Source organism: Trachurus japonicus, chromosome 1 (genome assembly GCF_045865225.1).
Source record: "Trachurus japonicus isolate A0001 chromosome 1, Traja_1.0".
NCBI lineage: Eukaryota > Metazoa > Chordata > Actinopteri > Carangiformes > Carangidae > Trachurus > Trachurus japonicus.
Genome location: NC_140907.1, coordinates 39,031,170 through 39,055,663, shown reverse-complemented (window position 1 = coordinate 39,055,663; position 24,494 = coordinate 39,031,170). Strand labels below are relative to the sequence as shown.

General features: G+C 41.7%; 3 protein-coding genes across 10 annotated transcripts in view; 2 read left to right on the top strand and 1 right to left on the bottom strand.

Annotated features, from left to right (window-relative positions):
• LOC146992571 (uncharacterized) overlaps positions 1 to 2,278 on the top strand; it is a 29,628-nt gene extending 27,350 nt beyond the window's left edge. Inside the window, exons 9-10 of the mRNA XM_085788621.1 lie at positions 922 to 1,248; positions 2,102 to 2,278. Coding sequence (XP_085644747.1) covers positions 922 to 1,248; positions 2,102 to 2,202 — 428 coding nt within the window. The 3' untranslated portion in view covers positions 2,203 to 2,278. The remainder of the gene's footprint in view (positions 1 to 921; positions 1,249 to 2,101) is intronic.
• Positions 1 to 24,494, top strand: part of LOC146992569 (uncharacterized) — a 251,635-nt gene that overhangs the window by 115,903 nt on the left and 111,238 nt on the right. The window lies entirely within an intron of this gene.
• Positions 3,996 to 9,874, bottom strand: LOC146992570 (NLR family CARD domain-containing protein 3-like). Of its 3 annotated transcripts, none has more exons than XM_085787916.1 (8): positions 9,836 to 9,874; positions 9,509 to 9,658; positions 7,986 to 8,179; positions 5,928 to 7,863; positions 5,388 to 5,561; positions 4,955 to 5,131; positions 4,490 to 4,666; positions 3,996 to 4,341 (listed from the first exon to the last, which is right to left on the bottom strand). In XM_085787916.1, exons 2-8 carry the CDS (start codon positions 9,637 to 9,639, stop codon positions 4,167 to 4,169), a joined length of 2,964 nt encoding a protein of 987 aa, XP_085644042.1. In that variant the 5' UTR covers positions 9,640 to 9,658; positions 9,836 to 9,874; the 3' UTR covers positions 3,996 to 4,166. The 3 variants fall into 3 exon arrangements, with proteins under 3 accessions (XP_085644042.1, XP_085644049.1, XP_085644057.1); XM_085787923.1 differs by having other exon boundaries at positions 5,928 to 7,860; XM_085787931.1 differs by lacking the exon at positions 9,836 to 9,874 and having other exon boundaries at positions 7,986 to 8,399; positions 9,509 to 9,661.

The following is a 24,494-nucleotide window of genomic DNA, read 5'->3' as shown; positions in this document are numbered from 1 at the left end:
GAATAGAATAGAATTTTGTTGTCACTGTTAAAAACAGTGAAAACGCTGTTTGGCATCGTCATCATCATTGAAAGCAAAATGCAGACAAGTAGGCTAGCCTATAAAGCATAAATAAATAAAAAAGACGATCAACAAGATAGAGAGGGAAAAGTAAAGTGCAAATCGTTTTTAAAGTGCATCTTATCCACTTATCGTCATCTTGTCGCCTTGGCTCCATGTGTGCAACAAAACTCCAGATCCATAGTAATGAGTCATTTATTCACATCATTTTATGTACTATTATCATTGAATCCTGATGTAGGGGAGGTATCTTTATCAGCCATCAGCCTTTCTTCACTCTGGCTGTTTTCTGTGCAAAGAAAGTGAAGTCTTTATGCTGTAGGCTACAGATGAGGTGTACATCGAGGCTATTTTTATTATAGAGAAGCATTTTTATGAAGCTAATTTATTTCCCTCATTCTGGGAAAGATGAAGCCTACTGTTGTGGGCAGAGTTGTGTTTTGTTTAGTGTTAACAGTGTTTCTGAAGCTGGAAGTCAGCCCCACCTCCTGAACCAGATGTTTGATACGCTGACCACTGGCCCCATCTAGTGGCTGATCTGAGTAATGTTTGCAGATGCTTTTACTGTAAGTCTGAGAAGATGAAGATGAAGCAACTTTTACACATTAGGCTACAGGAAATGATGTGTTTTCCTGTCAATTTTTTAGAGCTGTGAAGAGAGTGGAAACCTTGAGACACAGCTGTAAAACATATTTGGCAAGTAAGGAATATGGAGTTACACAGAGAAAGACAGATTTATATACACACAGATAGATTTCATTGTCAAATGGTTCAAAATGATTTTATACAGGACTAAAACAGTTTTAACATAGAATCTCATTTACTTATGTAGTTAATCAGACAGCTTGTCCATGTCCTTAGGAGAGCATCATGAGCCAATCCAGACAGAAGAAGGTGGTGACGTCACACTCAGGTTTTTTCTGGATCCCCCGGTGAACTTGCTGGATCACAACCTGGATGTTTCCAGAGCCGACCGCAACGATGTGGTTGTCCACGCCTATCGAGACGGACGAGACCTGGCCGAGGCTCAGACGTCCTGCTACAGAGACCGGACGAGTCTGGTCCATGAAGACCTGCAGAGAGGAACCATCACTCTGAACATCTCCTCAGTGCAGCTCAACGACAGTGGACAGTACAGACTGTTCATCCCAGACCTGGATGTTCGTCGTGACATCTACCTTCATGTTGGTGAGGGTTTAATTAAAGGTGCATTGTGTAGGAATTCCTCCCATCTAGCGTTGCGGTTGTAGATCACAAGCAACTCAATTGTATTTTTCATGCTGCATTCACCTGAAATCGGTTAGACGGCAGATGGACGACAGCCGCTGCACGTAACGGCATAAACAAGCCTCTATGTAAACAAGTGGTCCGTCAGCACGAGGCAAAACAATGTTGTCATGGCGATGTGGTATTGTTTTACCGGCTTTCTCTGGACTTCTGTGACTAAAATGACATCTGGTTTGTTAGCGACGGCCGTCTGCCCGACTGCGGGTGAATGCAGCATCAGTGTAACGCTCCATTACTCCTCACTGCGTTACCGCAGCGACTTTTCACAGATGCCACCTCAGTTTCCGTGGTTTCCTACCGTCACGCTGCCACTGAACGTAACAACATGGCGACACCACATGGCAGCAGCACCGAGCTTACCCGCTCCATGGAGATATGAATGATATGAACGGCTCATTCAGAGCTGAAAGGAACACTTCACTTTGTTGATGGGGGGAATTACTGGTTAATGAAAAACAGACTGAAGAACCAAATAATCCATTTAATTTGGCCCTGCGATAGACTGGCGACCTGTCCAGGATGTACCCCGCCTCTCGCCCAAAGTTAGCTGAGATAGGCACCAGCTCACCCGTGACCCTAGTGCAGGATAAGCGGTATAGAAAATGAATGAATGAATAATCGATTTTCGTGAGTAGATAATAGGAGAAGTTACACAATGTACCTTTAAATTCATAATAAAAATCACAGATGGTGAAGAAATCAAACATGTGATGTGAAGAAGCTGAAACAGTTTGTGTGTCATCATGTGAAACAGCAGAAAAAGGCCGAGGCCTCGGGACGACGACCAGGACAGAAGCTCCCAGGACCAGAGAGACTCCAGACGCTGGTAAATGTCCTCCACTTGTTCTCCACTAAACTGTTGCAGAGAAACTCTTCTTCACCTCCACTCATCACCTTCTGCTTTTCCCTCAGAGCCTCAGAGGCTGAATGTTGGTGCCATTTCTGGAGGTGTTGGAGGTGCTGCTGTTCTTCTTGGTCTTGTCATCGTTGGAGTCCTGGTGAAGCTGGGAAAGATCAGTAAGTTACACTCATCAGGACATTTAACCCTCTGAGGTCTCAGGTCATTTCCTCCATTATAATCTCCATCCTGTTCTCTGATCAGATTTCCCAACATGCTACACAGCCGTCCCACAGAACCGGGTTCAGGTTCAGGTTCAGGTGTAAAGCCAAAGACAGACGGGGATGAAAGAGCACGACTTCCTGTCAGAGGTGCGAGTCCAACTGTGAACATCAGCCAATGAACATTTTGTCTGATGATGAACAGACTGTTATGAACGTGTGTTTTAGAAGATGAAATCTAAAGTCAACCTCAAACTGTTTCTGCTGCAGAGAGAAAACGACTGCATGTTTGAAATTGTTCAATCAGATCTATAATCATGTAAATTCTGATCAATGTGAGGATCGTAGTTCTGATCAAAGACATCAGATGTTTGTTTTTTTATTTTTTTTATTTTTTACTTCTGGTCCTTGTCTTATAATGAGCTGCAGTAATGAAGAGTAAAATCATCGTCACTGTTGAAATAAGCTTTAAGGGGTGGTGTTTAGCTCTGTTGGTAGAGCACCCGCCCCATGTGTTGAGGCTATAGTCCTCACTGCAGGCGGCCCAGGTTCGAATCCCGCGCCAAGCGGCCCTATCCTGTGTGTCACCCCCCCCGCCTCCCATTTCCTGTCACTCTCTTGACTCGCTTATATTAAAGGCGAAAAAGCCCCCCAAAAATACTTTAACAAAAAAGAGAGCTTTAATAGAAGCAATATGTTTATTTCATGTGATGAACGTTTTGTGTAACAAAACAAATCAACTGATTTATATACATAAATATATGTACTGATTGTTATCATTGACCACTGCGTTGTAAAGTGTTTTGTTCCTGCCAGGCCCTGTTTGTATAATGGCTCATTGTTTCCACTGTATGATACGATAACTTAAATATATTTAAAATAGATTGAGAAGAATGACCACTGCACAATGATAGGACTCTATGCTGATACAATTTATTATGTGAACTTGTAGCGTCGTTGTCAATCTATTTTGTGTACTCCTGCTGCCCACCAGCACCTGAGGAACTGTGGCTGTGCAGGGAGATTCGTCTCTTTTAATATAACTTCATATGTTTTATTTAAAGTGCTGTAAGATAAAAGCTGTATTTATTCATTTTATTTTTAAAGAAGAAGCTATATTTAAATATTTTTTACTTCATTAAACTGTTCTTTCCAAATATGATAACTTTCTGTTTCTGAGGTTTGTGTGTGTGTGTAAATTCTTGAAACCAGCGTTATAACGTCCGGCCAAGTCCACTTGCCTTTGATGTTTAACATAGTCAAAGAGGAGGAAGCCTCAGAGCCTCCATCTTCTGAAACAGGGTCAAGGTGATGGGTTTCTAAGTGAGGTCCATAACAGTCCTCGTCCCTACGTCACCACATTCACGGCGTCCCTTGGCTGCACACACAGCCCTGCATGCCGTTCTCTCTCCTCATTGGATAAAAACTGTAGGATACGATAAATGTTTTCTCCTGGGCTCAGAGCAGAGCAGAGTGACTGACAGACCCGTGTTTCGGTCCAAACACTCTATGTAAGTGATTGCTGTCGGAAGATATAACTATTTAAGACTTATATTAACACAAATATATCACTTACTTCTGCTTTAATAACACATAACAATGATAAAAAGTAAATTTGGTTGATACTGCCTCCATTTTTACCCAGCTGGCAAAACACTAATGCTCTGTCAGGTCCACTCTGGTTTCTCTGGCAAACAGTTCTTTCCTCCATGAGTTGAGTTGATTGATCTGGAGGGAAACAGCTACAGATCTGAGTGACCTCAGAGTATCCAGTCGACAGTCTGGACTCTTTCCTGAAGATCAATCAGATTCTTCCGATCTGAATCCTTCAGGTCATTTCCCCTCAGGTCCAGGTGTCTCAGATGGGAGGGGTTGGACTTCAGAGCCGAGACCAGAGAAGAACAGCTGATCTCTGACAGCTTGCAGTAGCTCAATCTGAATGAAGAGTAAAAGAAGTACAACATTCATACAATTCATGTTAAAACTGATTGATCAAAGTCAATGATTCAAGTTGCACGTGAAGACCAATCAGGTTGTGGGTCAAATATCTAAGATCTACAACAGTAACAGTCAGTGAACTGACCTCAGAGTCTCCAGTCTACAGTCTGGACTCTCCAGGAAACCTCTCAGATCCTTCAGGTGTAAATCCTTCAGGTTCCTGTTGTAGCTCAGGTCCAGGTGTCTCAGGTGGGAGGGGTTGGACTTCAGAGCTGAGACCAGAGAAGAACAGCTGATCTCTGACAAACTGCAGAGCTCCAATCTGAATAAAGAATAAAAGAAGTGAGTTGAGGACAAAGCTCCTTGTTGACACTGTTCAGTGTAGCCACTTGTGATGATGAGTGAAGTTCAAATGGGGAGCAGGAAGTGGAGAACAGTGATTGTTTCCCCCATTTGACCAGTTGGTACAGCTTGTAGAGCTTTTTCCCATCAGCATATCTCTTCCTTCCCCCCATCTGTAGTTGTGAATGTTCTCAGCTCTGCAGCCACATTTATTAGAGATTTACTGACAATGCTCAAGTTTTCTAAGACAACAAACATTGAGTCTCACCTCAGAGTCTCCAGTCTACAGTCTGGACTCTCCAGAAAACCACTCAGATCCTTCAGATCTGAATCCTTCAGGTTGTTGTTGGAGCTCAGGTCCAGTTCTCTCAGGTGGGAGGGGTTGGACTTCAGGGCTAAGACTAGAGAAGAACAGCTGATCTCTGACAACCTGCAATCCTCCAATCTGAATAAAGAATAAAAGTTGTAGAAATCATTGATAATGAATGAGATGTGTCCTGATCAATAATAAAATCAAGAGTAGAGCGACTTTGTCCTTCTGTTGTTGTGTTCTTCTGTTATTGGGTGTCAAAGAGCCCTGAGCTCTATCAGAGCATTTCAGACACATGTCAGATCTATAGTTGAAAGAAAAAATCATCTATTTTCTTCAACTTAAAACATTGACCTGCATACAGACAAAAAATTACAACTGAGAAACTGACCTCAAAATCTCCAGTCTACAGTTTGGACTCTCCAGTCCAGCACTCAGAACATCCACTTCCGAATCCTGAAGGTCATTGTAGCTCAGGTCCAGTTCAGTCAGGTGGGAGGGGTTGGACTTCAGAGCTGAGGCCACGATTTCACAGTGAGTCTCTGAGAGTCCACAGCAGCGTAGTCTGTGGTTAGAGATAACATGAAAAGAATACATGGTATCATTTAACCTATGAGTAATATTGGGCCCATTGTAGAGTGGTTGGTTTAACCTCATAACCACAACCATAGCTACTGGCAGAACTCAGTGTCTGATATGCATATGCTTTACAGTTGAGATCCCTGCATAACTCAAGACTCAAGATCCTTTGGAGTGAACTTCCTGCATGAATCTTAACCCACCCACCTTCCATGTTTGGATAAAACAGGAGAACTGTCAAATGCATTGAGCAAAGTTGTGTTTGGTCTGAATATGATTTCACCTCAGTGTTTCCAGGTCTTACTTATCTGATGCACTGATCAATATTTATAATGATCATGTCTGGACTCACCGAGCCTTCCTGCAGTTCCTCACAGCTGGGATCAGTCTCCGTCGTCCCTCCTGTGTTGTGTTGTATTTCTCCAGGTCCAACTCGTCCAGAACCTGCCCTGACATCTGCAGCATGTAGGCCAGAGCTGAGCAGTCAAACTCAGAGAGTTCCTTCTCTGATCTGTTCTTTGACTTCAGGAACTGTTGGATCTGCTGATGAACTGACTGGTCCTTCATCTCCGTCAGACAGTGGAAGATGTTGATGCTTCTGTCAGGACAGATTTTGTGACTGTTCATCTTCTTCAGGTTGTTGATGGTTCTCTGGATGGTTTCTGGACTGTTGTCTGTCTGACCCAGCAGACCTCCTAACAGCCTCTGGTTGCACTCCAGACAGAGGCCATGAAGGAAGCGAACAAACAGGTCCAGGTGGCCATTTCTACTGAGGAGGGATTTCTGCATGGCTTTCTGCAGGAAGTCATCCACGGTAAAATCAATACCTTGTTTTCCCAGGAAGTTCTCCAGGACCTGTGTGTTCCTGTTGGTGAAACAGTGGAACATGTAGACTGCAGCCAGAAACTCCTGAACACTCAGATGAACAAAGCAGTAGACTGTTTTCTGGAAGATCACACTCTCTCTTTTGAAGATCTCAGTACAGAGTCCTGAGTTCACCAAGGCCTCTGTGACATCCAGACTACACTGCTCCAGGTCTTCTTGGTAGAACATGATGTTTCCTTCCTCCAGCTGTTCAAACGCCAGCCTCCCCAGCTTCAGAAGAACTTCCCTGTCGGCCTCCGTCAGCTCCTGTGGACTCGTCTCATGTCCTTCACCGTACTTGTTCTTCTTCCTCTTTGTCTGGACCAGCAGGAAGTGTGAGAACAGGTCAGTCGTGGTCTTGGGCAGCTCTCCTCTCTGGTCTGTGGTCAACATGTGCTCCAGAACTCTAGCACTGATCCAGCAGAAGACTGGGACTTGACACATGATGTGGAGGGTCCTGGACGTCTGGATGTGTGAGATGATTCTTCTGGACAGATCTTCATCACTGGACCTCCTCCTGAAGTACTCCTCCATCTGGGCGTCAGTGAAGCCTCGGACCTCTGTTACCCTGTCGACACATGTAGGAGGGATCTGATTGGCTGCTGCAGGTCTGGAGGTGATCCAGACCAGAGCCGAGGGAAGCAGATTCCCCTGGATGAGGTTTGTCAGCAGCACGTTGACTGATGACGTCTGTGTGACATCAGACACAACCTCCCTGTTGTTGAAGTCCAGTGCCAGTCGGCTTTCATCCAGGCCGTCAAAGATGACGAGAAGTTTACAGACAGCCAGCTGCTCTGCTGTGACCTTCTGTAATGTTGGATGGAAAACATGGAGCAGCCTGAGAAGACTCAACCGCTGATCTCTGATCAGGTTCAGCTCCCTGAACGAAAGCAGAACCAGCAGACTGACATCTTGGTTCTCCAAGCCCTCGGCCCAGTCCAGAGTGAACTTCTGCACCGAGAAGGTTTTTCCAACGCCAGCGACGCCATTGGTCAGAACCACTCTGATGGGTCTCTGTTGGACAGGTGAGACCGTAGAGACGTCCTCTCTCTGTTGGACAGGTGAGACCGTTGAGACGTCCTCTCTCTGTTGGACAGGTGAGACCGTAGAGACGTCCTCTCTCTGTTGGACAGGTGAGACCGTAGAGACGTCCTCTCTCTGTTGGACAGGCAAGTCCTTAAAGATGTCGTTGCACTTGATTGGAGTGTCATGGAGGGTCTTCTTCTTGGACGTTGTCTCCAGCTGTCTCACCTCATGTTGGGTATTAACCTCTTCACTCTGTCCCTCTGTGATGTAGAGCTCAGTGTAGACCTTGCTAAGATGGATTCCACTTCCTGTTCCCTCAGTTCCTTCAGTCACTCGTTCACATCTGCTCCTCAGACTGATCTTATGTTGATCTAAAACCTCCTGCAGACCACCATCTACTGAGAGACAAGAGACAGAGTCAGAATGAAGACAGAGAGTCTGACAATCTGATCAGATTATTTTCATCAGCTACAGAAAAACTACATACTAAGACTACTTTGATTGGCTGTCTGCAGTCCACCTCTGGTTCTGGGTCTTTTTCCACACTGGGGACAGGAGGGGGGTCCTGAAGAACCAGACTGGTCCCAGTCTGAGGTGAAGCACTGTCTGCAGAACCAGTGTCCACAGCTGGTGGAGACTGGATCCTTCAGGACGTCCTGACAGAGACCACAGCAGGACAGCTGCTGGTCCACAGGGACACCACTCCTCTTCCTCCTGTCAAGACATTTCTGGATCAGCAACATGTCACAGTCACAGAGTCTAGACTGAATAATCTTCAGTTCAGTTTACAATAGAAACCGTCTCTTACTGTGATTCTGATGGTCCAGGTCCAGGTCCAGCATTGAAGTTCAGAGGATGTCCTCTGGACTGGGCACTCTTCATGGACAGACAGATGGATCCCGGAGACTCTGCTCCCAGTCTGCGCTTCTGACCTCTGCAAACACAAACATGTTTTTTATTCATATGTGGTATATTGATGTGTTGATGAAAAGAAGGGATCACCGCCGACACGTCTTCACTTGCATCAAAAAGGAGTTTATTAACAAGAAGAAGAACAGTGTTCAAAAATGCCGAATCCTAGAGCATCTCTGTTGCCAATGTGAGATCTCTCTCCTTATGGCTCAAACCCACATCTTTATGCTTTCTAACTCCAAAACTCCACCTTCTCCAAACATAAAGATATGGCTTTCCATATTAGGCAATAATTGTTTGTCATTAACATGAGCATTCCATATTTCTTGTAAATCTAATCAATTCTATTTCTGTTTAACACAGTTCATGTTCCACATTCATGAACATGAGGCAGGATCTAACCTATGTAATTTTACGACTTTGCATCATCTTCCAGATGAGGCTAATCAACTTAGTTAAGACTCTCACAGGAAACATGTGATTAACAGAACACACATTTTCCCAGGATACATTTCACAAGGGTCACTCTTCTTTGTCTCATCTATCACTGTTACTAAACACCTTATGGAACATTCTTTATATATCTTTAATACATGGTGATGATATAAGATATTAGAGCAAAAAGTTCAGGTGGATAATACACTACACATATCACATCAATCACTGATTGATTCTCTGGTGACAGAGACATTGTGGGAACAGGCAGGATGAAGGTCCATTCAGTGGACATTGGTTTCAGGGGCTTTGTAGCTGCTGAAGGAAATAGGCATCAGAGTGCAGGTCCAGTGGAAGGCAATATTGCAACCGTTGCCAAAGGAAACGATCACTGGCTGTGGATCATGGTTCATCATCAAAGCCGTTCAAAGGGGAAGAAATCCCCATTTCTGGACGAGGTTTAGGCCATAGCTGAATCAACCTTCTGTAGAGCTGCACCTCTCAGATCTGTTAATCTGTAACCACCATCAACTACAGGAATAATCCGACCTTTGATCACATCATATCATAATAAACAAGTCAGTATCAATAAAGTAATAAGATAAGAACCAGAGAGAAAACATTTCCTCTTCCAGAGACGTTGACTAAAGCAGCTTGTCACACTAAAGGTTCACAGGTTTGTAGCAGGTCTCTTACTGTGACTCTGAGGGTTCGGGTTCAGGACTGAAGTTTAGAGGTTGTCCTCTGGACGCGTCACTCTTCATAGACAGACAGATGGATCCTGGAGACTCTGCTCCGTCCTCGTCTTCGTCCACACAAACACTCATCTTCAGGACTTCAGTCAGTCTGAGAGGGAAACCAGAAACATTCAAACTGTCAGACAACACACTCACACACTAACAATAAACTCCACCTAGTCAGTTTTCAAGTGTGTTCCCGCCACAGTCCACGGTGACAAACTGACCCACACACTCTCACACTTCAGTAATATAATAATAATAATAATGTTGTGTTAACACTCACCTGCCTCAGTCTTCAGTTTCCCTCATTCTGCTCCGTCCAATGGCGTCTGAACTGAGGCGTACCTGGCTGAAGAACGGGGCAGAGTTCAAGGAAGGACATTAAACTCCACCTACATCTGATTCCAGTGATTTGAGCAGTCAGCCTCTACAATCATAACAAGCTGCCAGAAGGAAAATCTACTATTTTACAATATTTATAGGACACATACAGTAGATATCATCACAGGAACTTTTCCTTTGTTAGCAGCATGTTGTATCATGTTTAATATTTTGTCATGATTGTCGTGAGACTTCAAAAAGAAACTGCAAACTATGTGTAATGTTGTATGTTAATATTGTCATTCTACTACATGTATCTGACAGTTGTAGTTACATTTAAATTCTCTTATTATTTTTGAACTTCCTGTTCAATGACAAGTGGATTTGTTCTTCAATTTTTAATGTTCGTGATAAAGTGAAGGAAGTGTTTCTTTATGGGTTAAAAAAAACTTCACCAACTACTTGTCATCAAGCTGAACATAGAAGATATTGACTAAAAATATTGTATATGGCTCTAACAGGACAGTGACACCTCAATATATACCTCCATTATCATCCACAGACTCTAAGCTTCACGTTCCGGAAGTATGTTTCGCGCTCAGAAGGGCTAATAGGTCACAACAAAGTCACACTGTTATGAATGACAAAAAAACTAAACAAAAAATCGTTGCAACATCAAAGTAACATGAAAACAAATTAAGATTTGCTATTAAAATTATACATCTAATTAAACACAACCAATGTCATCACAACCAGATGTCCAAGAGGCCATAATCTTTTAGATTTAATTTTTCTGGAAAAGAAAATGAATTAAAAAAAAACCAGGATCAGAAAAAAAACTCATGGTGTGTGTCCATTACTCTATAAACATATTAATTAGGCAAGGCATCTTTATTTATACAGCACAACCAAGGGGCAACTCAACATGCTTTACATGAAGACAAAACATTTAACAGTAGGAACTGGAAATGAAAACAAAAAACAAAACACTAAATAAAGGTATTTTGTGTAAATAGTAATTTTTACTTTTGATACTTTATATTTATTTTCCTTATACTGTATTACCTCAGTCTGTACTTTGTAACAGGACAATAGCTCACTCCTTATTCACATTGAATTATAGTTTTTCTCAGTGGGTTTGGTGCATTTCTCACAGCACTATTATTGTACAACAGTGCATTTCTGCATGAGTGTGTCCCTTGCTCAAGCAAGTATTCACGTCAATGAAACTGTCAGTGTCATCAAAATGATAAGTCCTGACACCATCGTTTATGAACAAGATAGTTAAATGGCTTTGTCACGTTTTCATTGCGACAGTTCACTCTGTAAGTGTTTTCCAATGCAAAAAAGTCAGATCTTGGTGACACTACTTAAAAATGCTCAAGGCAACACTATAGACTACAGCCATTTGAAAACTACAGTTAAGTACCACATTACAGTATTTAGTGGAGTAACTGAGTAGAAGACACTTATGTTTCACATTTTTACTACACTTTGCAATTCTAATTTGTTCACAGCATTATGCAAAAGAACAATAGTGTCATAAACATTGCGTGTTTATGACAAGTGTCATTGGGTTTTTGTAGGGTTGGGGTTAGGGTTAACTGAATGACACTTAATGACAACGTTATGACATTGACATAATGTTTATGACACGTTCATGACTGTGTCATGTGTCTGTTATGACGATACCTTCAAGTAAAGTGTTACCCTCTTTTCTTGTCTGTAACAACATCTATTGCACGTCTGCCCGTCCTGGGTGAGGGATCCCTCCTCTGTTGCTCACCCTGAAGTTTCTCCTGGTTTTTTGTGTTTGTTTGTTTTTCCTCAGTTGATGTGAGGGTCAGAGGTCAGAGGATGCTGTTATGATGCTGTGTAAAGCCCTTTGAGACAAACTGTTTATAAAAATGAGCTATACAAAAAAACTTGCCTTGTATTCTCCCTGTAACACTGATGATCAACATTATTGATATGAAGGAGCGTAGGAGCCATTCTTTATGTTGTGCATGTATTTTACTTTTTAACCACAAGGGTGTAGTATTGTGTCAGTTTTGCTTTCTTGCCACCAGCAGCTGCCCAGCTGTTTAAGATCAGGAGATGATTAGTTGGATGGTGGTGGGGAAAGTCACAGTTCTTACCGACAGTCAGAGGAACAAGCAACCGGGTAATTTCTGTTTTTGTTATCTACTGTACCTTTTACCTTTTTGTTACAATAAATGGGAACATCACCCAAAGAAACAACTTTGAAACCCTAATTTTTCTTTTCTTCTGGAATCGAGTCAAGAGCCTTCTCAAGCCACCATCTGCAGGTGACTAATACGCTTTGTTTTTTGAATAGTCACCACAAGGAGAAAGAGTTTTTTTTTTTAAATGTTAAAGCAGAAGTAAGCGATCCGGTCGTTTTGGCTAACTTCTTGTCAACTGATGGGGTTAGCAGTCCCCGCCCGCGTCATGGATCTATTGGTCCTCGTCCCTACGTCACCACATTCACGCGCATCCCTTGGCTGCACACACAGAGAGGACTGCCCCTTTATGCCGTTCTCTCTCCTCATTGGATAAAGGTTGTAGGATACAAGGAAAGTTTTCTCCTGGGCTCAGAGCAGAGCAGAGTGACTGACAGACCCGTGTTTCAGACCAAACACTCTATAGAAGTGATTGCTGTCGGAAGATACAACTATTTAAGACTTAGATTAACACAAAAATATCACTTAGGCTACTTCTGCTTTAAACAACTGACAGTGAAATATGAACTGTGAACAACTTGTACGTGACCAACGCACACGCACAGAGAGTGTATGGATCACGTACAAACCTAGTGTACGTGCCCCTAACACACTCTCTATGAGTGTGTGTGGATCACGTACAAACCTAGTGTACGTGACCCTAACCTAACCCTCACTTGTGGTTTCCTGTCGTTGCAGAAAAGAAAGAAGTCACAATGTGTTCAGTGAGTTCAGGCGCCATTTTACAGTTACTAACGGAGCAGAAGGTGAGAAGTCTGTCTGAGGCAGGTGAGTGTTAACACAATATTATTATTATTATTATTATTATTATTAGTAGTAGTAGTAGTAGAAGTAATATTCTATTTATATGAAACTGGAGAAAAAGGTAACGTCCACTTCATCCATACCATTTTGAGTATCACGTAAAAACAGTTTAAACAACTCAGAGTCATGTGATTTCCTGTAAATGTAAAGAAAAAGAAGGAAGAGGAAGTCAAAGTAAGAGTTCAGTTCAATGCCATTTTACAGTGAATGGAGCCGACAGAGAGAAACTGAAGTCAGAGGCAGGTGAGTGTTAACAAAACATTATTATTGAAGTGTAAGAGTGTGTGAGTCAGTTTGTCCATGTGGACTGTGGAGGGAAGAAGAGTCAGTCAGAGACAGTGAACTTCAGTTGACACAGAGACACTGAGAGAAAAGAGGAAACAACAGGAAGTGATCAGTATGGGGCCACTTCAAGTACAAATATACAGTATAGACTGTAATTTCAAACTATTCCATTATTTTTCGTAGTTCATACGAGGTCACCTGAGTGATGCAACAGTGACACGAATATTCATTTTTAAAATAAATAATTAAATTAATAATTAAAATATAAATACAGGTCTACCTCATGAATATTACTCCTGAGGTTATGAGATTATATTAAACTTTGTAGGAGAAAAGTTAAAGTTTTGACTTATTATAAATGCTTGTCCGTCTTCACACGTGTTTATGTGATAGATTGTCCAGGTCAGGGAAATAATTGTTCAGAAAAGAGGAGGAGGGAGGAGAGGAGGAGCATGATAATAAGGCCAGGGGTGGAAACTCCCCACCCCCCCTCTCTCTGATGTCACAGATGAACCGTTGATCACTGTTTGGTTTGTTTCTTGTGGTTCAAATTCAATAGGCTATTAATTACAAATGTATTTATAAAGCACGAGGCAGACTCGACTGCATGCAGAGCCATTTTCTGTACACACACACTTAAAACTCAACAGAACGCTGTCAATAATAGATACATTACTGATCTGTTTTTAAAAATGGCTGCTGATGTGTCATGTCTCATTGTATCAGGCAGGGTGTTTCATTTGTAGACTATGGTTCATATAGCCTACACTAAAAGCTGCTTCCTCTTCTTTGGTTCTGGTGAGAAATTGTTGCTGCTCAGCTGTTCATCTTGCTACTGATAATAATTTCAATCTGGTTTCTGATCCTGTAATTCCACCGAAACTGTCAATGTCAATAACCTGCTGATCACAGCAGATACTGGATTTGTTTCCCTAATTTTAATCCTCGTTTTAAAGGGATAGTTCACCCAAAATTCAAATTTCACTCATTATCTATTCACCCTCATGTGGACTAAGGGCTGTGAGAAGTTTCAGAGTCCTCCGTGCCTTCTCTGAGTTACGGGGGGTCCGCGCAGTAGTATTTGTCCATATAATGGTTGTGAATAGAGGAGTATGGAGCTATTTGGATGTTTTTTGGTGTGTCTTTTTGGACGAAGAAAAGTGAGCACCATTCACAACCATTATATGGACAAATACTGCTGCAGGCCCCCCGCCCCCCCGTAACTCCGAGAAGCCACGGAGGACTCTGAAACTTCTCCCAGCCCTTAGTCCACATGAGGGGGAGGAGATAATGAGTGAAATTTGAGTTTTGGGTGAACTATCCCTTTAAGTGCTGCATTCAATACTGTAGATCGACGTTGTCCAGGGGTTGGCACTTGCATGGTTCCACTCTTATTTATTACATCTGACAGAACCCAATGTGTTCATTTCAATAATTATTTCTCTGAATGCACAGATGTGATCTCTGGTGTGCCACAGGGTTCTGTTCTTGGTCCAATTTTGTTTAGTATTTACCTGCTCCCTCTACAAAGGATCATCTCAGAATGTGGCATTAAATATCACCGTTCTGCTGGTGACATCCAGCTATGCATGCCGCTGTAGCCAAATGACACGTAAACTAGAGGCATGTGTGCAATATCAAACTGTGGATGAGTCAGAACGTCCCCATGTTAATCTCTGCTAAAACGAAGCCTTCTAATTATAAGGACTTGTCTCTAAAGTTTTGTTGGTATGTTGATGGATGGAGTTGATGTTTTGGTGCAATTTGAGTTTATAATTGTTATACCCTTATCCTTTTCCCCCCTTTGTTTTTGTGTTCTTGCTTATTTGGCATTGGTATTGGTTCTGACGGTGCATTAGACCATAGGTTAACTTAGGCTGGAATATCCCTTTAATATGACTTTTGAAATTTAGATTGCTGTTTAGAACTGGGCTGGGTAAGCTGGTCCAGTCTGTGTTTATACTGTATGTAGGTCATTTATAACTTTAATAACTGCAGTATCTGTGCTATGGTTCAGACAAAAACCAGACCAGAGGGGCAAATTGTACCGTATTTTGATGTCAAATTGGGTGCTACATAAAATGCGTACAGGTTGGCAGGTCTGGTAAACCTGCCAACTTAAAGGGATAGTTTAACATTTTGGCAAATTGGCCCACTGCCATAATCCCTATAGTCATAGCAGTAGGTTTGTTACCTTTATTTGTCAGTGCAAGCTAGTTTTAGAACAGCGGAGCAGAGCCGTGAGCTGCTCAGAGCTACGCTACGGAGGCTCATGGGATTTCTTAGTTTCCCTCATCAAACTCATCAAATACACAATCCAACAACTCTACAACGCTCTGGTGGACAAGTTGTGAGCTGCACATTCACCACGCTATGAGATAATAACACAACGTTACCACAGAGTTGTTTTAGAGGGAAATACAGAGACTGTTGATGAAAAACTGTCCCTGAAGGCAACGTGCATCAGCAGCTTTGCATGAATTTCCCTCTAAAACAACTCTGTCTGGTAACGTTGTGTTATTATCTCATAGCGTGGTGAATGTGCAGGTCACAACTTGTCCACCAGAGCGTTGTGGAGTTGTTGGATTGTGTATTTGATGAGTTTGATGAGGGAAACCAAGAAATCCCCTTAAGGCCCATTTATGCTCAACGTTAAATACGCATACGGATACGGACGGAGCCTTTCGTCCGTACTCTGCGTTCATTTCGTCCGTTTTTCGTCCGTTTCCACAAAGCTTACGGATACGCACCAAACGGAGCAGTACCACCGGAAACCGTGGGGGCGCTGTTGCTGTCACTACCCGATACGGAGCCTAGAGCCAGTGTGAGACAGAAGAAGAAGAAGACACGACAGCTGAATGAGAGAAAAAAAATTCTCCTCCTCCAGCTGTGATTAATTTAACGGCCTTACCGACCACCGCATCACATAACGAGTCCGTTTTCTTCTTTTATTATGTACATTATCAAGATCGCCTCCGTAGTCGCCATGTTTGTTGTCATAAACTTTTGACTCTGAGCTGCCCCCTAGTGGATGTGTTGGATAACATCCATGCCAACGTTAAGGACGCATGGAAGTATGTGAGCAGTGACGGTAACAACGTTTGAAACGGACGCATACAATTACGTCCGTACGTGGAGCATAAATGAGCCCTTAGCCTCCGTAGCGTAGCTCTGAGCAGCTCGCGGCTCTGCTCCGCCGTTCTAAAAATAGCTTGCACCGACAAATAAAGGTAACAAACCTACTGCTATGACTATAGGGATTATTATGGCAATGGGCCAATTTGCCAAAATGTTGAACTATCCCTTTAAACGTAGCCTACCATCAATAACGTTACTTCCATGGTAAAAATACAACATTATATATCAGGGCCAATAGGGAAATAAACACTGTAAGTTTAGCACAAGCGGTGTGTGTGTGTGTGTGTGTGTGTGTGTGTGTGTGCGTGTACAACAAGGAAAGTACCAAAATTTTACTCAGGCTACTTACAGTATGTACTTACACACTGTTATCGCTCTAACCCTAGAATTTCAAATTAGGAATCCATAGTGGATGACAGGACATAACATTTTTTGGTTTTCTGTTGATGGGTTTTCTGATGTACAGTATATCTGTGAAGCAATGGTTAAAATGTTGAGATATGTTCATTAAAGGTATTTAGCTGAAGTAATTAAAAAATATATGATTTTATTTTTTTCATAACTGATTTTCAGCCAGTAAATGGGGAAATTACTGTGTGCAAAGCAAAGTAGTTGCAAAAGTCTGCAAAAAAAAAAAAAAAGCTGCACGACAAGAGTGGTTCTCAAAATATTTTGCCATATATTATATAGCAATATTTTCTATCTGTAACATTGATGATCAACAGTAATTATATGAAGTTGGAGAAAGAAATGGAGAAAGAGTCAGAGTGTAACTCATTTTTGTCATTTGAATCAACTGAAAGTGAATTGTCAACTATAAACAGCTTGTACATGATGATCAACACACTCACAGAGTCTTGTGGTTTCTGTCACTGCAGGGAGGAAGAAAGATGAAGTCAAAGAGTTCAGTTCAGACGCCATTTTAAAGTAAATGACGCAGAAGAAAATCTGAAGTCTGAGGCAGGTTAGAGGAGTGTTACATACAAATACACAATCCAACAACTCCACAATGCTCTGGTGGACAAGTTGTGAGCTGCACATTCACCACGCTATGAGATAATAACACAACGTTACTACACAGAGTTGTTTTAGAGGGAAATACAGAGACTGCTTGATGAAAAACTGTCCCTGAAGGCAACGTGCATCAGTGGTTTTGCATGAATTTACATTTTTGGATTGTGTATGAGTTTGATGAGGGAAACCAAGAAATCCCATCAGCCTCCGTAGCGTAGCTCTGAGCAGCTCACGGCTCTGCTCCGCCGTTCTAAAAACAGCTTGCACCGACAAATAAAGGTAACGAACCTACTGCTATGACTATAGCGATGATGGCAATGGGCCAATTTGCCAAAATGTTGAACTATCCCTTTAAACGTAGCCTACTGTCAATAATGTTACTTCCATGGTAAAAATACAACATTATATATCAGGGCCAATAGGGAAATAAACACTGTAAGTTTAGCACGAGCGGTGTGTGTGTGTGCGTGCGCGCGCGCGCGCGCGCGTGTACAACAAGGAAAGTACCGACATTTTACTCAGGCTACTTACAGTATGTACTTACACACTGTTTTCCCTCTAACCCTAGAATTTTAAGGTTAGGAATCCATTGTGGATGACAGGACATAACATTTTTTGGTTTTCTGTTGATGGGTTTTCTGATCTGTGGTTAAAATATTGAGATTTGTTTATTAAAGGTATTTAGTTAATCAAAAATATATGATTATATTTTTTTCATAGCTGATTTTCAGCCAGTAAATGGGGAAATTACTATGTGCAAAGCAAAGTAGTTGCAAAAGTCTGCAAAAAGAAAAAGAAGCTGCTCGACACAAGTGGTTCTCAAAATATTTTTCCAAGGATGGCAGGTCTGTTCTGTTCTTCTCCAGCAGGGGTTTGATGACGGCTGTTTTTAGACTAACAACACTGAGCAACAATATTGTCAAGTTCTATCAGATCTAAACAGTCATATTGAGACAAACTGTTTGTAAAAATGGGCTATACCAATAAACTTGCCTTAATTGTCGTCTATCTGTAACACTGATCACCAACAGTAATTATATGAAGTTGGAAAGAGTCAGAGTGTAACTCATTTTTGTCACTCGCATCAACAGAAAGTGAAATATCAACTATAAACAGCTTGTACATGATGATCAACACTCTCACAGAGTCTTGTGGTTTCTGTCACTGCAGGGAAGAAGAAAGAGGAAGTCAAAGAGTTTAGTTCAGACTCCATTTTAAAGTAAATGACGCAGAAGAAAATCTGAAGAACAACATTATTTTTATTATTCTAATTATTATTCCGCTACCTGTCCAGGTGCAGCTGAGTGTTTTTTTTTCTTTTTTTCCCCGTCACCGGGACCTGACATCGAGCCGGTGTTTCACATCCCTCCATCAGCCGAACCATGCCAGCGGTGCTGATGGTTACAAAGTCGCGTACGCAGCAGTAATATGCCTCTATGATTTCTCCTCAGTCACTTGTGTTTAGTAAACTGCAGGAGCATTTCATGAGATCGCTGGTTTTCCTGACGTGGTCGGTGACACGTGTGTCTGCAGCCTCCATCCACCGGGATGATGCTTATCAATCACAAAATCTATCAATCTATCAATGTCCAGATATTTAATGTTGCCGCCCTCTCCCTGTTCAACGCGGTAATGTCAGTAAAGTCCCTCTTCTTGGCCGTCTTCCGTGTCTCCATGTCGTAAAAGGAGCAGGGCGACGCCTCTAAAGCAGGAATATATCGGGGCGTGACATTTAAAGCAACATTGCGGAGTTTCAGCTCAGTGCTTCCACCATCTGGTGGGAAAAACGAAACTTAATGAAAACGAAGCTTATCAGCCAGCGCATCCAGCGTTTATTCCCATTGATAAACAACAGTATTTCCCACATGTTTGCAAGGAGACTGTGTGGCGGGTGGTCGGATATATATATATATAGAGATATTTACACCAGAATCTACACCAGATCCTGCGCAAGTTTGATAAATGAGGGCCACTAGGAGGGATTGAAGCATGTAAAGATTTAAGAATTTAAGAATTAATTAATTCTTGAGCTGAATTTAAACTGTGTCAAGTATTTTACTGAGGAATAGTCAATTGGAGATGGACCTGTAATCTGCAGTGACACTTTGATCCAAATTATTCTTCTGGAGAACTGGTTTGATGACGGCTGATTTTAGTGATGTGGGAAATAGACCTGACTGAAGAGACCAGTTTAGTTAAAGACAGTAGATATGGAAAATCCAGAGGATCCAAGCAGCAGGTGCAGGACCTGAGCTGACCAACAATATTGTCAAGTTGATCAGATCTAAACAGTCAGATGACACAAGTGTTTGTTTTTCCTCAGTTGATGTGAGGGTCAGAGGTCAGAGGATGTTGTTATGATGCTGTGTAAAGCCCTTTGAGACAAACTGTTTGTAAAAATGGGCGTTACAAATAAACTCGCCTTGTCTTCTCTCTGCAACACTGAAGATTAATATTATTTATATGAAGCTGGAGAAAGAGTCAGAATTTTTTTTTTTTGTCATTTTAAACAACTGACAGTGAATTATCATATATAAACAGCTTGTCCTGTACGTGATCAACACACTCAGAGTGTCACTTGTGGTTTCCTGTCACTGCAGAGAACAAGAAAGAGGAAGTGAACGTGTTCAGTCGACATTTTAGAGTGAACAAAGCAGAAGGAGAGAAGCTGAAGTTGAGGCAGGTCAGTGTTAACATTCAGGGCCGGCCCTGTACATCTGGGGGCCCTAAGCAGGATAAAATTGGGGGCCCTGCCTCACAGTGTATCATCACATATTCATAAAACCAGCTACCGTATGCAACCCTTGCATATTTTATTGTACCTCTATCAACATGATGGCGAGCAGATATTTCATTACTAATTAGAGTCTAAACACTTAAAGCTGTCTAATTGCACTTGTCATTTTTTCTTCTACTTTGTTTTTGTCTGAATGTTAATGTTAATATTGTGAATGGCAATCGCTGGCTCCAAACCGGCAGTACTTTTGATGTAGCAGAAAGATAAAAGATTCTACAAAAGATTACAGTTTAACAGATTTATTTTCTTTAAATTATCTGTACAGCTAAATTCTAGAACCCTTAAAACAAAACTTCAGTTGAGAAGAAGATAGAGGATGTTGGTTGGTCAGCAGCATCATCAGCAGTAACCATTGGAGCTGTGGAGAAGATTAGTAGAATTTTTTAGCCACTTTACACACAATTTAATTTTCCAACAGAGATAAACATATTGTGGCAACAAACAAGAAACTTACCAACTGTATGACTGGAACCAGCCACAGGGGATGAGGATGTGGCAACATGACAGCCATTAATAAATGGGTGATTGATCCTTTATCCCCTCACAGGAAAACAGCTGTTATCTTTTCACTGTAAACAGACCTTAAAATCAGCCAGGACATGTTAACTGCAGCAGGCTGGTATGTAGCAGCTAGCCAGCTAAGTGAGCTAACACAAGCACCGACATGTTTTTCGGCTAAACGTACATCTAGTAAACATAACATTAATTAGCCTTACCTTGTCCTTGTTTTTTTTTTCATCCTTGACCTTCTTTTTCCTATTTTCCGCACCTGACGGATATATCCTTTTGGACATCGTCGCTGTCCAAAAGCTAATCACCTCCTCGCAAATCGCGATCTCAGTGAGTGAGGGAGGGAGGGGGCCAGGGGGGAGAGAAGGGGAAGGGCAGAGCGATAGATATAACAGAGTGGCGACACTCCCATAGGACTCCGTTGTAAAAAATGGCGGGCCGACTTCCGGGTTATGGAGCCCTCAATAGTTCCAAACATTCCTCCCGCGGCGCTGGACCACGTCTGTTTCTATGGCTGCACAGCAAGAAACTACTGAGCTACGTTGACGAAATACCGACCAATTTTAAGTTATAAAGTGGTAATAATCTTTCCCAAGTACAGTAACCATGTTGACTGACCTAACCCTGACAAAATAAAAATTATTAGACTGATCGGTTCATTGAAAAACATTTATTTATTTACCTAACTGTGGTGATTTCAGTCCGTAGCCCAGAAGCAGCCCTGCTCACTTTTCATTCAAACAAACTAATGCCACTGCCACAGTTGTTAAATTTCATCAATGAGACCAACATTAATCTCTTCAAAATAATTTAACAAGCCAGCGGTAAACCTCTAAAAGCATGCGGATACGTTACTTGGCTCGTTTTCTCCGACAGGAGGACGGACGGTCGGCCCCGGCAGATCAGCTCAGTAGAGCGGCTGCTGCTGCTGTGACAGCCGCTGCCCCTGGTCCCCGGTCGGGGCTCACACAGACTCTGCACTTCTCCCAGAACAAACATCGGTGCAAGTTCCTAACAAACGTTATGAACTGACCACAGACTCCGGATTAAACGGTGACTTTCTTGCATGAAAAAAATATTAAAACTGTGACGTGTTGACAGCGCTAAAGCCAGGTTTTGGCAGCTTTACTGCTGTGGCTCGGTTGCCGCAAAATGGCGATATCGATGCTAATTTCTGTTAGCCCGTCTATGAGGTTTTGCATTATACGTTAGCATTAAGCTAGCGGGCTTTATATTTAGGTGATACTGGCTGTGTGTGTGTTTTGAACGTTGTTTCAAACTGTGTGGGTTTGATTGAACATCTTTTATGCTTAAATATATATATGCCCGCTTAATATATTGCTTTACTCCTCTTCTTATGCCATTTTTACTGTAGGGCAGGCTAATCTTCACTTTAGAGTGACAAATAAAACCTTGAAGCAAGAAGATTTTGCCTTTTGTTTGAAAACTGACATTGATGTACATACAGTAATTCAGTAACAGTTGTAAATATACCTTTGTACGGTTTATTTTTTAATATTTACCGTCCAAAAGCAAGCTCAGTGCTGTCTGTCCCATAGCAGAACATGACAGCGGCAGCCTCGTTTGGAACTATTGGGAGCTACATGAACCACGTGACCGCGCTGGCGGCGACATCAAAGGCTGTCGCCACTCTGTTATATCTATCGCTCTGGGGAAGGGGTGGTGCGCGCTCGTTACCGGACAACGGCCACAGTCTGCGTTACGTTTACGTATGCGTGTCACGGTCATTGTTGCCAGTTGGGTCAAGGGTTACACTTTGTCAGAGACGGTTAGACAAATGATTGAGCAAAGTTTGGGGGCCCCCTAGTGGCTGCGGGGCCCTAAGCAGCTGCTTAGTTCGCTTATAGGGAGGGCCGGCTCTGTTAACATTATTATTATAATTATAATTATTATAGTTAACAGTGAAATATCGACTATAAACAACTTGTGAGTCAGCTGGTAACACTAAACCAAAGTCATAATTCAATGCGTATCTCAATTTCTAACCCACGGTTCGATTTGGGGTGTGGGTGGGCTGGCAACGTCATTTGAAATTTGAAATAAATTTGGCAGAATAGATTGTGCCTGAGTGTTTTTTTTAAATTATACAGTAGTAAATTAAGTTTGGTAGCATTGGACACGTGGATCGAAGGCACAAATTTTGGAAGTTGGCAGGAGTGCGTTGTTGTTCTGCCATTTCAAACTGCGACACAAATTTGTCGGTTAGTGTCGCACGTGGTTTCCTGTCATTGCAGAGTGAGTTGAGACACCATTTTACAGTCGACGGAGCAGGAAGTAATACACAGATTTTTGAACTATTCCATAATTATTCGTAGTTCACACAAATGCACCTAAGTGTTATAACAATGACATGAGTATAATTTTTTAGAAGAAAAGGGGAAAAATAAAAATAGATTTCTACCTCGTGAATATTACTCCTGAGTTTATGAGATAATATGAAACTTTGTAGGAGAAAAGTAAAGTTGTTTCTTGTCTCAGCTGGTGTTCACAAACCAAACTTAAAGTTACAGGATTAAAAAAACCCTCATGGGATGTATCCATAATTGAATAAATATGATAAATAAAACATGTTGCTCATAATCTCACTTTATTTTACTACCTCTGTTTATTTAAATAGTAAATATCTCAGCAGCTCTTCTACCACTGCTGTATCCCAGCTCACTATGGAGTCAATTAATCCATACCTATATAATAACAAGAGTTGACCAGCAGATGGTGTCATTCTACCTGTATCAAGTCACTTTCCTTCTCTGTCACAACGATCATCAACATCATTTATATGAAGCTGAAGAAAACGTAGAAGACTATAGCGATTATGGCAATGGGCCAATTTGCCAAAATGTTGAACTATCCCTTTAAACGTAATGTGTAGCCTACCGTCAATAACGTTACTTCCACGGTAAAAATACAACATTATATATCAGGGCCAATAGGGAAATAAGCACCGTAAGTTTAGCACAAGCGGTGTGTGTGTGTGTGTGTGCACACGTGTGTGCAACAAGGAAAGTACCGACATTTTAGTCAGGCTACCACTTACAGTATTATATATATGTATATATATATGTACTTACACACTGTTTTTCTCTAACCCTAGAATTTTAAGATTAGGAATCCATTGTGGATGACAGGACTTAACATTTTTTGGTTTTCTGTTGATGGGTTTTCTGATCTGTGAAGCAATGGTTAAAATGTTGAGATTTGTTTATTAAGCTATTTAATCTATTAAGGTATTTAGCTAAAGTAATCAAAAATATATGATTTTATTGTTTTTTTTTTTCATAACCGATTTTCAGCCAGTAAATGGGGAAATTACTGTGTGCAAAGCAAAGTAGTTGCAAAAGTCTGCAAAACAAAACAGTGTTTCTCAAAATAATTTGCCAAGGCTGTTTTTAGACGAACAACACTGAGCAACAATATTTTCAAGTTCTATCAGATCTAAACAGTCATATTGAGACAAACTTTTGGTAAAAATGAGCTATATAAACAAACTTGGCTTAATTGTCTTCTTTTTTTTTTATTTTTTAAGTATATTTAAAATAAAAGTCCTCAGTCACACACACACACAGACTCTAGAACCAGCTTCATGTGATTACAGTTACAGACACACACACACATCAAAACACACAGGTACAGTAACATACAAATGTGCGCAGAAGCGCGCACTCCTCTCCCACACTCTAACACACACAGGTAACTTCATGTGATTACACACACACACACACACACACACACACACACACTATGCCGGTACAATCGTGTCATATTACGTGCGGTGCTATCAACTGGACGTGTCACACCCGCGTGCTATG

What these genes read in the sequence shown, in the direction of transcription:
- LOC146992570 (XM_085787916.1), bottom strand. Translation starts at nt 9,639, where the DNA reads ATGAGTGTTTGTGTGGACGAAGACGAGGACGGAGCAGAGTCTCCAGGA. An exon ending in CCCGAACCCTCAGAGTCACA is followed by an intron (nt 8,180 to 9,508) that starts GTAAGAGACCTG and finishes ATGTCTTGACAG; the next exon opens with GAGGAAGAGGAGTGGTGTCC. An exon ending in TGTAGACTGGAGATTTTGAG is followed by an intron (nt 5,132 to 5,387) that starts GTCAGTTTCTCA and finishes TTCTTTATTCAG; the next exon opens with ATTGGAGGATTGCAGGTTGT.